This window comes from Cupressus sempervirens, chromosome 1, assembly GCF_028749045.1.
Source record: "Cupressus sempervirens isolate cs-2001-9-10 chromosome 1, ASM2874904v1, whole genome shotgun sequence".
Lineage (NCBI taxonomy): Eukaryota > Viridiplantae > Streptophyta > Pinopsida > Cupressales > Cupressaceae > Cupressus > Cupressus sempervirens.
The window spans coordinates 98,789,260-98,803,382 of NC_143118.1; the positions used below are offsets into that span (position 1 = coordinate 98,789,260).

Below are 14,123 nucleotides of genomic sequence, written 5' to 3' on the forward strand. Positions count from 1 at the left end.
AAAAGGTATAATGATTGTGGTTACAATGACCTGGTAATGGTTTGAACCTTGGTGCCCACAATAAGTTTACGCACTGTGTTATAAATGACAAATTGAAGGTTCAATCCTACAAGCACAATGTAATAGCAAAGATGTAATGTTTGTGATTACAATGACCTAGTAATGGTTTGAACCTTGGTGGCCACAACAAGAATTACACAAATTAATCATCACACTATGTTATAAATTGCAAATTGATGTGTCAAACTTACAAGCACAATGAAATAGCAAAGGTATATTACTTGTCATTACGATGACCTAGTAATGATTCGAACCTAGGTGATATAAATGCTTTGGACTTGAGTTATGAACCACATTTTTTAGTTAGTAACATGGGAGGAAAAAAAACCCTACAAAATTTGAACTTGAAGTAATAACTCAACATAGAGAAAGCTCCAATTTCATGATACAAAATATTCCATTTCAATCAAAATAATTACTTATACAAAAATACTTTTCAATTAAAATTTGCCACAATGTATTACCTTTTAATTAAATCTTAATCCCACCTCCACTTTCATTCTGTGACTTTATTTTAATAAAAAAATTATTTGAATTAAATTTAAAAATTATATATTTTTTGAATCAAACTTCATCATGATCATCATCCCTTTTACTGATTTATTACCCTAAAATGATCCTAGTTTCAAGCACTATCCTCATTTTGTTCCCATCCCACGTCCCAAATGTGCTATGATTTGGCCAGTCCCAATTTGCCACCCTCACACCTCGGGAATATTTAATCCTATAAACAGATATGCCCCCCCCTTAAAACATGCTGAACCGAAAAAGATGGCATCAAAGCTGGAAGCTTAAAATTAAAATAGGTTTAGTTTAAGTTAGTTTAGGTAGTTGAATTGACAATCATGTAAACTAGGAAATAGAAAAGAGGGGAGTGTTAATCTTAGTTACTAGCAATGGAGTTGTTTTAAAGCTCTGGTGCTAATTATAGGGGAGAGCAACAAAAGAGCCCATGGAGCGTCCAATCCTGGGTCGCACTCCTACAAAATCGCAATTGTGACCGCCCGAGAAGTCGAATTTCTCTTTAAATAGAAGATCTCGCCCCCATAGATGTAATTGCATGGATAAGGCTGCATGATTTTCTTTCTCTTCATCTTCAGATTGAGCGGCGAAATCGGCCTTTCTTCATTCAAAACACGCCCCAGCCTTCGGTTCGAGTCCTCGTGAGTCTCGTTTTCACTACCGCTGCTCGCACTCTCTGTGAGAGTTAAATAAAACAAAGCTTCTCTCTGTTCTTGCAATGTCACATCATCTCATGTAGATATCTGAGCCAAGGACGGAAATTTCACACGCAAGCTGCATTTTACAGATCTGATTTGCTTTTTTTCTGGTTTTTTTTAATTTGATTTGAAAAACGGAGAACCTTTAATTGATCTGAAAATTGGAGAAGCTTTTGGTAGTTGAGGCAGTTAAGGATTTGGCATAATGGAGGGAGGTGCCGGTGGAGCGAGTAAGGAAGAATTTTCAACCTGCTGGTCGTTAATTGTGAAGAATCCTTATATTTTGCAGCTGGCAGTCTCTGCTGGAGTCGGGGGGCTTCTCTTCGGATACGATACAGGCGAGTTAACTCTGTTCATTTGTTCCCTTTTCCTTACCTTTTGGTACAAATTTTTTGTTTTGTTTTTGATTGATTGACTGATCATTTTGCAGTCTGCATGATTCCAATTTTCGGTTGTCTTATTACTTTTTTTCTTGGGTTCGGGAAACAGTAAAGTTGTTAAAAGGGGTTTTTTTTAAGTATTTTTATCTTAGATCTAGGGTATGAATGACCTAAAACTCGAATGTACTATTGTACCAGTTAAATTACATGGTAAACTAGAAGGGGAAAACTGTAGATGGAGATGGAATTTCATGGAAAAGGAAAAGCAATTAGCAGTACATTGCTGTGATGTTAGGTGGCTCCGGGTACTGATATTGTTTAGGTAAGCCGATCTGATTGTACCCATGGAATCTGAAAGATGGGTACATTCAAGGAAGCTAAGCGGGCCTAGAAGCTTATAAGGTGGCTAATGTGGAAGGAAATATATATGCCAGAGAAGTCTTTTGTGTGTGGGACAACCTTGGATAACAAAATATACCCATCCTATCCATAAGCCAGAAACCTTGTGTAGAAAACCTCAATACAAACAAAGTCTCGGAAAGCAGAATATACCCCAACCGTTAGGCATAAACTTGTTAGTCTAGTCTAGTCTAGGAATCCACAATAAAGGAGAAAAGATGGTAACCTGTATTGGGTGATAGGCAGTGCCTTGATGGATTAAGGTAGGGTGAGATATCAGAGATTGTAGATCAGCTGGTTCGGTAGCCATTGCTAGCCGTGATGTGATAATATACCGGCATTTTCACCAATTGATCGTCCTTAATCTCTCTATTTATGATCATTTCAGTCTATACCATCAGACTTTCACATTCCATTAGAACTTTCTTATAGAAGGCGGCTATCTTTTCTATAAATTGTATCATTGATTAAATTTCAAAAAATTGAAAACACAATGAAATTTTTTGAAATTTTCAGCATTTGATCATATATATTTTGTGACCCAAAACAACGAATTTTTTGAGAAAATTTCATCGCATTTTCCGGAATCTGGAAAGGAATCATGTTTGACTTTTTTTTTTTATCTTGAGTGCATTTTATCTGGAGATTAACCAACGCCTTTCTTATGTATATCCGGTTAAATTACATACAAATTTTTATCATTGTAACTTTCAGATTAAACTCCCTGATACATCTTATGTTCTATATCCTGATGATAGTAATCCAAATCATTGATGCTAAAAATCCATGCACAATCTAAGCCAGAAACACACAAAAGAATCATTCCAGTGCTGCAATTAATTCTATGCTCATGTTTTTGGGTGTTTTTGATTGTTTCAGTCCTGATATAATGCTGATTGCCCGTTTTGATTTTTGGTTGCAGGAGTGATATCTGGTGCCGCCCTTTACATTCGGGATGATTTCGAAGCTGTAGCAAAGAGCACAGTCTTGCAGGTAGTAAAATGCATACAAATTTCATGGTTTTATCTAGATTCCTCCCAGCCTTTTGTATTACCATTACCACCCGCTATGTAGTTTAAAAGAGTTATGTACAGTTTCCTCTGACTTGTTGCAGGAGACTATAGTGAGTGTGACAATTGCAGCGGCTATTGTTGGATCGGCAGTAGGAGGGTTTGTGAGTGATCTCTATGGGCGAAAGATTGCAATAATTGCGGCAGATATTGTGTTCGCGGCAGGAGCAGTTGTAATGGCCGTAGCACCCAATCCATGGGTTTTGATAGTTGGGCGAGTACTTGTAGGCCTAGGAGTTGGAACAGCCTCCGTCAGTGTTCCTTTGTATATTTCAGAGTCCTCTCCAGCCAAGATCAGAGGGGCTTTGGTTAGCACCAATGGCCTCATGATCACGGGAGGCCAGTTTCTCTCCTATCTCATCAATTTAGCTTTCACAAGGGTATATAAAGTTTAAACCAATCTTTCCTTTCATGTTAGTTCTTTTGGATAAGTTTATGGAGGATGATTCCTAAATCTATTCAACAGATCACAGAACTTATCAAATATCATATTTCTGGATTCAATTGTGTGATTATTTTTGTATGATATTTTGGATCACATTCTGTGGTCCATCACATCATCAGAATAAGAGAAAGAAAACATCAGAGTTGGTGATCCAAAACGTCGATGCAAAGACAATCACACAATCGAATCAAAGAGCATAATATTTGATAATTTTAACATAGGTTGTGAAAATCTTCTTGTTCCCTCAATCATTTTCATGGGTTGCGAAAACATCATGTCTGTTATATTCAACATTTGAACTATTTTATCTCAGGTTCCAGGAACATGGCGCTGGATGCTTGGGGTTGCAGGAATACCCGCTGTTGTTCAGCTGGGTTTGGTTTTCTTTTTGCCTGAATCCCCCCGCTGGCTGTACAAAAAGGTTTGTTCTACTTTCTCCGTTTTCATGTCATATTTGGTATAAACATGCAGTTTGCAATTTGATTTACAATCTACTTAGGATTTGTTAAAATACAATCACAGTACTTGTGTTTGGTTACGCATCAGCAATACATACCATCTTTAATATAGACTTTGATTGAACATACAAAAGACTTGCACAATCTTTTACATGATGTGTAATAATAGCATCTGATTGTTGTTTTGATATTTGCAGAATAGAATTGAGGAATCTGTTGCCGTCCTTGAAAGAATATATCCAAAAGAAGAGGTACCAATTCAGGTTGAAGCGATGAGAGAAGCCGTTGCATTAGAGGAACAAGATGCAAAAAGTTCGGAGAACAAACTCTGGGTTCTGTTAACATCTCCAGAACTTAGGCCAGCTGTGGTTGCAGGCTTTGGACTTGCGGTACTACACTTTTTTCTTCCTATTTAGCACTCTTTTTATTATTAATAAAACTTGTTTTAGGAAGAGATGCTGTTGTGTGATGATTTCGAGCTCTTCGGTTATAGGCATTTGCAGTTAGTTTTCGTTTTCAATGGGCGCAGGTTTTACACTACTTTTGTTGATAGCTTTGCCTTACCCGTTTTCGTTTTCAATGGGGGGAGGTTTTACACTCCTTTTGTTGATAGCTTTGCCTTACCCGAGGTAGGGACAGCCAAATGTTGTTGTATACATTCTACATTTACAAAACGATCACGGGTTATAGTTACTGTAGCTTTTTTAAACGAGAGGTGCTTTGAAGGGTTTTCAAGTCTTGGCCACAGAGCTCTAGATTTATGATAGCTGTTCCCTTTTATCATATTTTCAAACCAACATACTGAGTTGTAGTAGGGTGCCTATTTAAGATTCTTGTGTTAGAATGAAAATGATTTTTTATATTCTAACTTCTAATAAGACATGAGTCTTTTATATAAAGGTTTATTTGTAGTTGGTTTGAATAGTTTATAATATTATAGGATTATTTCATATTTTTAGGATAGTGTCTATAAATAATAATAATAATTGTGAGAAATATAAACTTGTGACCTGTTTTCAAGAAAACTAAGTTCTCTATTTAGAATATCATATAAGAGAGTTATAATTAAAACTTCTTCATTTGATAATATCAATGAATAAAATATTTATATAATAAAATTTTAATACTGACCTAATACCACAATCTTTATAATTTTCACTTAATTCACAATATTTCATCATTAAAAATTTATAGTATAGAAATTTGGGCTATATTTATTGTTAGGGGTGATATGATGTTTGGAATTGAAAGAATATGTAGACATCTGTAAAGCGATAAGTAGAAGTCTTGAAAGTCTGAAGTTGTTGGTATGCATGATTCTTAAGTCATAATAGTTTTTTCTTCGCAATTGTTTTTAAACTGTAGTTTATTGAAATTTCAGGCCACGTGTTCATGCCCAATTAAAGGAAGACCGCACAAAATGTGTTTGTAAACATTTGCTTTTGGGAACTTCAACCAACATTAAATTCACACGACCCCACATAATTCTACTTTTTAAAACTTTTCAAACAGGCCACTTTTGTCCCGGGGCCTTTTTTCCAACAGTCTCTTTTGAAAAGGGCGTCCATTGTTGCAGTTATTTCCTGTGAAGTATCGAAACGTGTTCTTGGGGCATTTACTGCCACAAAAGCAACTTCTTTATTGAGAGCTCAAATAGATCGAATCATTATTTATTTATTTTTTAATGATTTCATTGCCCTACAGATTCGGAAAGTTTTTTATATACTAACGACAGAATAAACAATACTTGATTATTACAATAAAACTGATGTGCTTTTCACGTGCATGTAGGAAGTGGTCCATAATATAGACTAATATATTTATTATTATCTTAATTTTGATTCTCATAGATCAACGATTACAAAGATCTGTGGTATGTAAGATTGGAAGTTAAATTGATGGGAACTTATGTTGGTAATTAGTTTGAGATTTGAAATTACTTCTTGTTTATGCGCTCGTGTAGAATTGATTTGATCTGTTATTGTACTTCAATTAATCTTACTCAACGTGAATTCAAATTTCTTGGCTTTTGTGTTGTACTTCAATTAGTTTGACCAAATATGAATTCAAATTTCTTATATTGGGCTTATGTGATGTAGGTCTTGCAACAACTTGTGGGTATCAACACTGTGATGTATTACAGTCCAACAATAGTCCAACTAGCTGGATTTGCATCAAACACAGTGGCTCTTTTATTATCACTTATTACATCTGGATTGAATGCTCTGGGTTCTGTATTGGGAATGTACTTGATTGACCGAACAGGAAGGAGGAGACTTGCCATCATTAGCTTGTCCGGTGTTATTGTCTCACTTGCTTTGCTCACTGGAGTATTTCACTTTTCAATGCGACATTCTCCTCAAGTGGCCATGGTACAAAACTATGGAAATCAGACTAACTTGGCTTGCCCAGTGTTTGTCAATTCAGATAATGCTTTACCTTGGCATTGTACAAAATGCATTGACATGAATTGTGGATTTTGTGAAGGAGAATCAATACAGGTAAAGTCCTCGCTTTTTTCCCAATGTTTTCTATATGGTAGGGAAGATGCGGTTGGCTTAAACATCACATACTAATGATTGATTTTTAGGTCTAAAGTGTTAAATAGTCAAAGTTGAGAATCTTACTTGCATTCATTGAAATTGGATACATGAGTAAAGTTTGGATGGCTTAAACATCGCACACTAAGCTTCATTTGTAGATTATAAGTGTTAAATATTCAAAGTTGATTTATTTCCCAAGTTTAAATTTTGTATAATATGTGATATTTAAGAATAACTGTAAAAGTCTGACTTTTGTACATGATGTATATCAGGGTCAGAAAGTGCTTGGAACTTGTCTTACAAAGAATAAGGCTTCGGAACATTTTTGTGATAATCTTCACCATTCGCAAAGTTCATGGTTCACTCTTGGTTGTCCCAACAAGCTTGGTGGGCTTGCTATAACCGGATTGGCATTGTATATTTGCTTCTTTGCACCAGGTATGGGAATTGTTCCTTGGGCAGTCAATTCAGAAATATATCCCCTAAGGTATAGGGGAATTGGAGGAGGCTCTGCAGCTACATGTCTATGGATTGCAAACCTGATTGTTTCGGAAACCTTTCTCACACTTACCAAGGCCATCGGTCCTGACATGTCATTCTTACTATTTATGTGTATTGCAATTTTTACCTTGGGATTTGTCTATCTTTTCGTCCCTGAAACCAAAGGCATGTCGTTGGAGAATCTTGAGAAAATGTTACATGACATGCATATGCAAAAGAAGAATGGGGGTAAATGGAGCTCCTTGACTTATATCTTGAAGAAGAAGAAAGATGTTCATTTGGATGAGAAAAAAGACATCCAGGGAGATTCTCAAGCTTGATTGAAGAAGTATTAAGTTTTTACATAAACTTTAATCTCTCATGTGATTATGCAGCTAGTTTTGAGAGGAGACTTTTACTAACGTATTTTAGATTTTGGAGTTTTTTTGGTGAAAACTGTCTTGTATATAAATGCTATTTCTATTTATATAAATTTTATTAAAATAATGAGATATTATCTATGTGAAATTCTATGTTGTAAAACTTTTTTAATTAATAGGACTATATTTTTCTGTTCTTGCTTGTTCATATGAAGTGTTCCTTTTATCTTTTTTATTGTGAATCATGATGTGATTATGCATTCTTCCTCTTCATTTAATGGATTATGTAGTGTTTCTCTTCTCTTGCTTGTTCATGTAATGAATAATAATTGTTACTTTTTGTTTTTAAAAATGAATATGTGAACTTGTAAACTTGTATGGTTTGAATTGAAGCTTATAAAATATATAGAAAATATTTTCTATAACTGAAAGGGTGTGTGAGATTGTTTATACATTGTAATTATTCAAAGAAAATATATTTTTTATGATTGTAGTGATTGTTATCTTTTTCTTCTCTTGTTCTTTTATATGATAGACTATAGAGTGTAATCTAGAATATTTAATACTTTTCTTTCATAAAAGTGAATTATGTAAATCTGAGATCTGATTTTGAATTAGATCTTATGAAACATATGGAAATAAGTCTATATTGAAAATGAAAATCTTTTTTTATGACTAAGAGTGTTTGTACTTTGTTTAATGGTTGTGATGATTCTTTATAGTTTGTAGTGTTCAAAGAAAATATTTTATTTTAGATGTAATAATTTTTATGTAGTTTGTTTCATTTGAAAGAAAATATAATTTATGGTTGTTTTGATTGTTTAAACCTCTTATTGCTTAAGAATGATATTTTATAATTGTGAATGATTATTTATGCTCTGTTTAGTTAGAAGAAAGTATACTACATTTTTAATAATTTTTTTGATTGTAAGCACCATGTGGATTGATAGGTGGACACATAGATTCATATGCTGACTACACTTGGGTAATTGTGATATAGGCCAGTTTTAAACATCTAAAGATCAAATTAAGTTTGAAAAGTTTTAGAATTTGTGTGTTCTTATCCTAATATGCTCTTACAATCAATTGTGGAGAATCATATCGATATTACTCCATGCCATAAGAAAATGAAAACTGAGGGAAGTGCCTACTTCCATTAACAACAAACTCAGAGTAGCCAAAGCAAAGGTGGGTCTAGTGCTCATTAACCACCACTGCAAGACTCTGGTTGCCTAAGAAATAGTGGAGTAATACTCAGTACTAATGATTTTCTCCCACTCCATCCATTCCTCAGTAGGAGAGCGGCAACAGTTTTTCTGCAACTTTTGCTCGTACACTCGCCATCTCAGAACAGACATATTTGTGTCTACCATGCTTGGCCCTTCTCCACAGTCACTATAATCTCCATATCTTGCTTTGATGGCCATTTTATACTTTCTACCCCCTTTCTTTTGCGTTTATACTACATTTTTAATTTTTTTTTTGATTGTAAGCACCATGCGGATTGATAGGTGGACACATAGATTCATATGTTGACTACACTAGGGTAATTGTGATATAGGCCAGTCTTAAACATCTAAAGAACAAATTAAGTTTGAAAAAAATTAGTCTAACTTTAACCATTTACCACTTTTAGCAATAATAATCTTTTAAAATGAGCTTAATATAGTTGGTTGTTGTGCAACATTAAGACACTTATTATTGACAAAAGTAAATCTAAAATGTTTATTTTTATGTTTCTAGTCTCTACCCTTTAACTTTGACCTCTATTGTGCAGACAACACCCTCTTCCTACTTCAAAAAAAACATAAACATTGAACCCATATATTCTAATACATAATCTAACCAATCCATGAATCAGTGAAAAAGCGTTGTCAAAAACATTAATTAAATAAACCCCACACATAATAACATGTCCCCCAACTTAAATAGCAGACATAACACTGCTAGAATATAGAAATCTGACAGATAAAAATGACGGTGAACTTTAAAACTGGAACCCAACAAAATATAACATTCACACAATCATTATAAGACACCTAAAACCATATGTATTTTGAATGAGCATGCATTTTCAGCTGTTTCATCCTAGGTTCCACTATCTATCTTGAAACCACGAGAAACATTCGGTGATAATTTAATGCACTCAGATTATTTATTGTTTCAAAAATCAAAGTCTCGCTGAGCGTGATACAAGAAAAAGACATGCACTACCGGCGTTTGTTTTTAACTCTCTCAATAGCCAGCAAAAATGTGTGAGTTGTCTCTTTACAGTAAGATGCTAATTTCTAGATGTCTCACAAATCCCCCATGAATGCCTTTTTACACCTGTTAACTACTCAAATAAACTCAATAAACTCTCATGTTGATTTGCTTCACTAATATTCAATTCTCAATCTTTACATAGGCTGGTCCCAAATTGTGAAGATAATGTACTCGCACTTCTTTTTTTCAGAATTGTGAGCAATAACTTCCTAGAGCAACTACTTCCTAGTGCCTAAAATGGAAGGACAATAAGTTGCCTGTCCCTTTTATCAGTTTAATAAAGAATTGCATTCACATTTCTAATATGATGTATAGTGCATGCCTCTTTTAACAATGTCGATGCATAGTTCTTCAATAGTGTTTAATATTACCTATGGCTACTTCTTTTTCACGTGGCCAACCTTTGGCATGATGTTGTCATTATCATTTTTTAATTTTCATAATGATTAACAATTATTAATTGATAGTGTTTATTTTGTTATCAATATTTTGTGAATAGTTATTTACAATTGAAAAGATCTTGGGCATTTGCAACTCCGTACGAACACAGTGTGTTAGCATTCGTGCGGCATTACTGACTTGCCCCGTTGCATGAGGTTGGTTGTCGTGTCCTTTTTTATTGTGGTTTTCCATGATTCTTTGGTCTTGTGTGTCTTTAACCCGTGTTCTTTTCCTATGTGCCCTTGCCTGTAAGTCATGTGTGGTTTTGCATCTTTTTCTTTTTCCAATTTGGGTTGGTTGTTCAACTCTGGCATTGGCTTGTGTATGTGATGGAGGGTCGATGGAGGGTAATGATGAGGCCGTGGCAATTGAGCCATCGGGTGAACCAATGTGTGATAATGATGAAACTTTGAGGAAAGGAAACATTCCAAACAATGTTAAACCCAAGATCTCTGGTATGGTGGAAAGAATGGTTTTAATGAAGTTATCATGGGAAATGGAGGCTCTGAGAATAAGAGTGAAAAACCTTCGTATAAGGCTGTCTTTATAGATATTTCAGTGCTATTTTTCGCTAAGACAACCTATTTTGAGAGCAGGTTCGAAAGAATAGCAGTTTTTGAGTGTTCAAATGGAAGTGGGAGGACCGCAACCCATGGAGATAGACGGGATGTCGGCGATGGTGGAGGAGCTACTCATGAACATGAAGATGGTAGGAGCCCTTCTAATGGTTTGAAAACCCTAACCTTGTCTCCCAATGAAGATATGGTTAAAGTTGTTAGAGTAGAGTAGTTGGTTAAGAAATATTGTCATATTCTTTGTTTGTTTAGATGCTAATGCTTTGCCTTCACATAAATTTTTTGATGATTGGTTAAATGATGTGTGGGGTAAAAATTTTGGTTTACATGTTAACTTTTGCATAATGATTCAAAAAGGGCTCTTCGTTATTTTTTAAAAAAACCCATAATATGCAGGAAAGAATATTAAAAAAGGGCTTTTGGAATGGTGGTCATTCTTTATTTAGAGCATATCTATGGTCATCTAATGGTAATTTTGAAGAAGTTATATAAAAATCCACAACGAATTGGGTGGAAATTGAGAATCTCCAAGCTAAATTTTGGCCATTTGTTTCTCATATTTTGAAACCCCTTGGGTCAGTTTTGCAGATTGAGTCGTCTAGGGTTACTCTCCCTCATTTAAATGTGTGTATTCTTGTGGCCTTGGACCCAGATGTGATTTTTCCTGATATTATCTCTTTAAATTTAGAAGAAGATAAATTCTCTTGGGAGGTTTCTCTGTAAGGCAATTTACATTGATGTTTTCACTGTAAAGTTAATGGTCATATTAAGAAAAATCGTCTGACTCATAATATGCATTTTGAGAAAGCTAAGGTGAATGTTGATAATAGCAAAGAAACAATCTCAGAGAGGGTTAATGTTGTTGAAGTATCAGACAATGATGGTTTACCATCTACTCCAAAGGAAAAATTAGATAGCGGTGTGTCTAACCAATCCATGCCATCAAAAGTTTCTTCTAAAGTTGACTCATTGGAATGTGGTGGGTTTGTCTTTTTAGTTAATACTTTATATGATAAAGAGTTTGAGGTGATACTATCTATACAAGCCGATCATATTCCTAGTAAAGTTCATCCCATGGCCCGTGTTGTTTTAACCCCAAAAGGGGCTAAGACTAGTCTTGGTGAGATCCCTGCCAGATTGAATGCTCAGTAGCTTGCCATCAGATCCATTAAAGAAAAGGCATAGGCTATTAATAGTAAGGTTGGGATTCCTAAGGAGATCAGTTCTTCCTCACTTGTGATTCAAAATACTTTAGATATACAGTTTGGGGGGCAATTCAATGATGTTGTTAAAAGAAAAAGAAAAACATATGAGAAAAGATCTATTTTTGGTAGCTCTGGTGGTAAGAATGCCATCCTGAATTGTTTCAATAGGCTCTGTAAGGCTCCAAAAACTCCCTCTATTCAACCCCCTACATGATGATAAATATTCATAGTTGGAATGTTAGAGTATTTGAAATGACTAATAGGAAATATATTGTTAGAAAGTGGTGTAATAAGTTAAAAGATAAGGATATCATATGTCTGCAAGAAATTAAAGTTGTCAATTTTCAAGCATCTCGTATAAATAATTTTTTATGGGATATAGCTGTAGGGTTTCATTCTGAGCATGAGAAAAGCAAAGGTGGAGTGGTCGTGTTAATTGGTCCCAATTGGGTTGATTCCATCCTACAACATGGATGCTCAAGATGTCAAAGGGCATTGTGGGTGGCAATTAAATATGAGGAGGATATAATTGGGGTATGCAAAATTTATGCCCTATGTGATTATAGGGAAAGAGTTGTGTTATGGGATTAGTGTTCATCTAACCTACATAAAGCATTTTGGATATTTGTAGGAGACTTTAACATGGTGGAAGCCGAATGTGATAAATAAGGAGGTCTAAAACATCAATGGAAAGGCAATGAGCAATTTTTTTGGTGTAAATTCAAAAGATTTTTTAATTTGATTGATCCCTTGGAGAATAATAGGGAGAACTTTAATGACATTTGGCTCACTTGGTGCAATAATCAAGGGTGGCAGAATAGGGTATACTATAGATTGGATAGGATTCACTGTGATTCTTTTTTTTTTCTCCTTCCAAAATGAAGAGGGTCATTCTCCTATTACTGTGTCACTTGCTGCAATGTTAGATCATTCTCCTATTTCTACAAGGATGCTGATAAATAAGGATGATAGTGTGAATAGAACAAGTAACAAAGGCAATTTTTTTAAATTAAATATTTATTTGCTGAAAGACCCTGATAATAAAGAGGCTATTAGAATGGTAACTTTTTTATCTAAATTATGTAATCAGTCTGTAAGACCAATTAAACAGTGGTGCCATCTAGTGGAATCTTGGAAAAAAACTTATCAGATTATTGATAAAAAAGTAGCCAAAGATAAAAATGAAGAAAAGAATGACCTTCAATTCAAATTAAATGAAGCTGAATTGGCTCTTCAAGATTCTGCAGATGACCCAATGCTGCTGAAAATTTTGGTTTTCATTAAGCATCAACTAGGATTTCTTCATAGATATAAGATCCAAGGGCAAAGGATTCGAGCAATAATGAATTGGCTCAGAGATGGTGATATAGGGTCCAAATATTTTTTTAACATCAGTAGGCCAAAACATAAGGCAAAGAAGATTGAGAATATTCAGATAGAGGGTGGTAAAACTAATGATCCAAAGGTTATTAAGGAAGCATTTTACACTTTTTATTCTAAACTGTTCTCTTTGTAATTTGATCAAGATCAGCATAAAAATTTGATATCTAGAATGTTTGAAGATGATCCCTAAGAAGGTCTCTGATAGTGAAAGTGATAAGCTGAGTAGAAAAATCTCTCTAGAAGAGATTCAAGAGGCTATCAAAGCTATGGTTAATGAAAAATCTCTAGGAATGGATGGACTGCCTATTGAATTCTATAAAGATAATCTAGATTGGATTAGGGAAGAGATTCTACTATTTTATAATGATGCCTTTGATAATGGTTTTCTGGGCATTACTGTGAATAGAGGAGTCATTAAATTGCTTCGTAAAGTCGGGGATAGATCCTTAGTCAAGAATTGGAGAGCCAGCACCCTGCTTAATTTGTCATATAAAATCATTGCTAAGCTACTAGTGAGGAGGATTGTAGAAATTACTAAACATTGTTTCAGTCACTCAAACTGATTTTATAAAAGGAAGATATATCTTGGAGAATCTTATCACCAGTTGGGAAGCTATGAATTGGGCTAAGGCTAGTAGGCAAGATGTGGCTATGATCCTCCTTGATTTTGAGAAGGCTTATGATAGATTTGAGTGGCTTTTTGTTATTGGAATGTTGAAAGCTTTTGGATTTCCCTATTATTTTTGCAAATGGATTGAAATTCTATTTAAAGATTCATCCATTGTATTGAGATAAATGGAGAATTTTCAAAATCTATTA

At 34.6% G+C, this 14,123-nt stretch overlaps 1 protein-coding gene across 2 annotated transcripts; it reads left to right on the forward strand.

The window, feature by feature from the left end:
* Positions 1–880: 880 nt before the first annotated feature.
* Positions 881–7,583, forward strand: LOC149576409 (putative inositol transporter 2). 2 transcript variants are annotated; one of them, XM_089817175.1, is made up of 7 exons: positions 881–1,618; positions 2,982–3,052; positions 3,174–3,509; positions 3,888–3,995; positions 4,230–4,421; positions 6,132–6,533; positions 6,848–7,583. In XM_089817175.1, the coding sequence occupies exons 1-7, from the start codon at positions 1,486–1,488 to the stop codon at positions 7,394–7,396; spliced, it is 1,791 nt and encodes a 596-aa protein (XP_089673301.1). In that variant the 5' UTR covers positions 881–1,485; the 3' UTR covers positions 7,397–7,583. The 2 variants fall into 2 exon arrangements, with proteins under 2 accessions (XP_089673301.1, XP_089673306.1); XM_089817180.1 differs by lacking the exon at positions 881–1,618 and adding an exon at positions 2,109–2,322.
* The last annotated feature ends 6,540 nt before the right edge of the window (positions 7,584–14,123 follow it).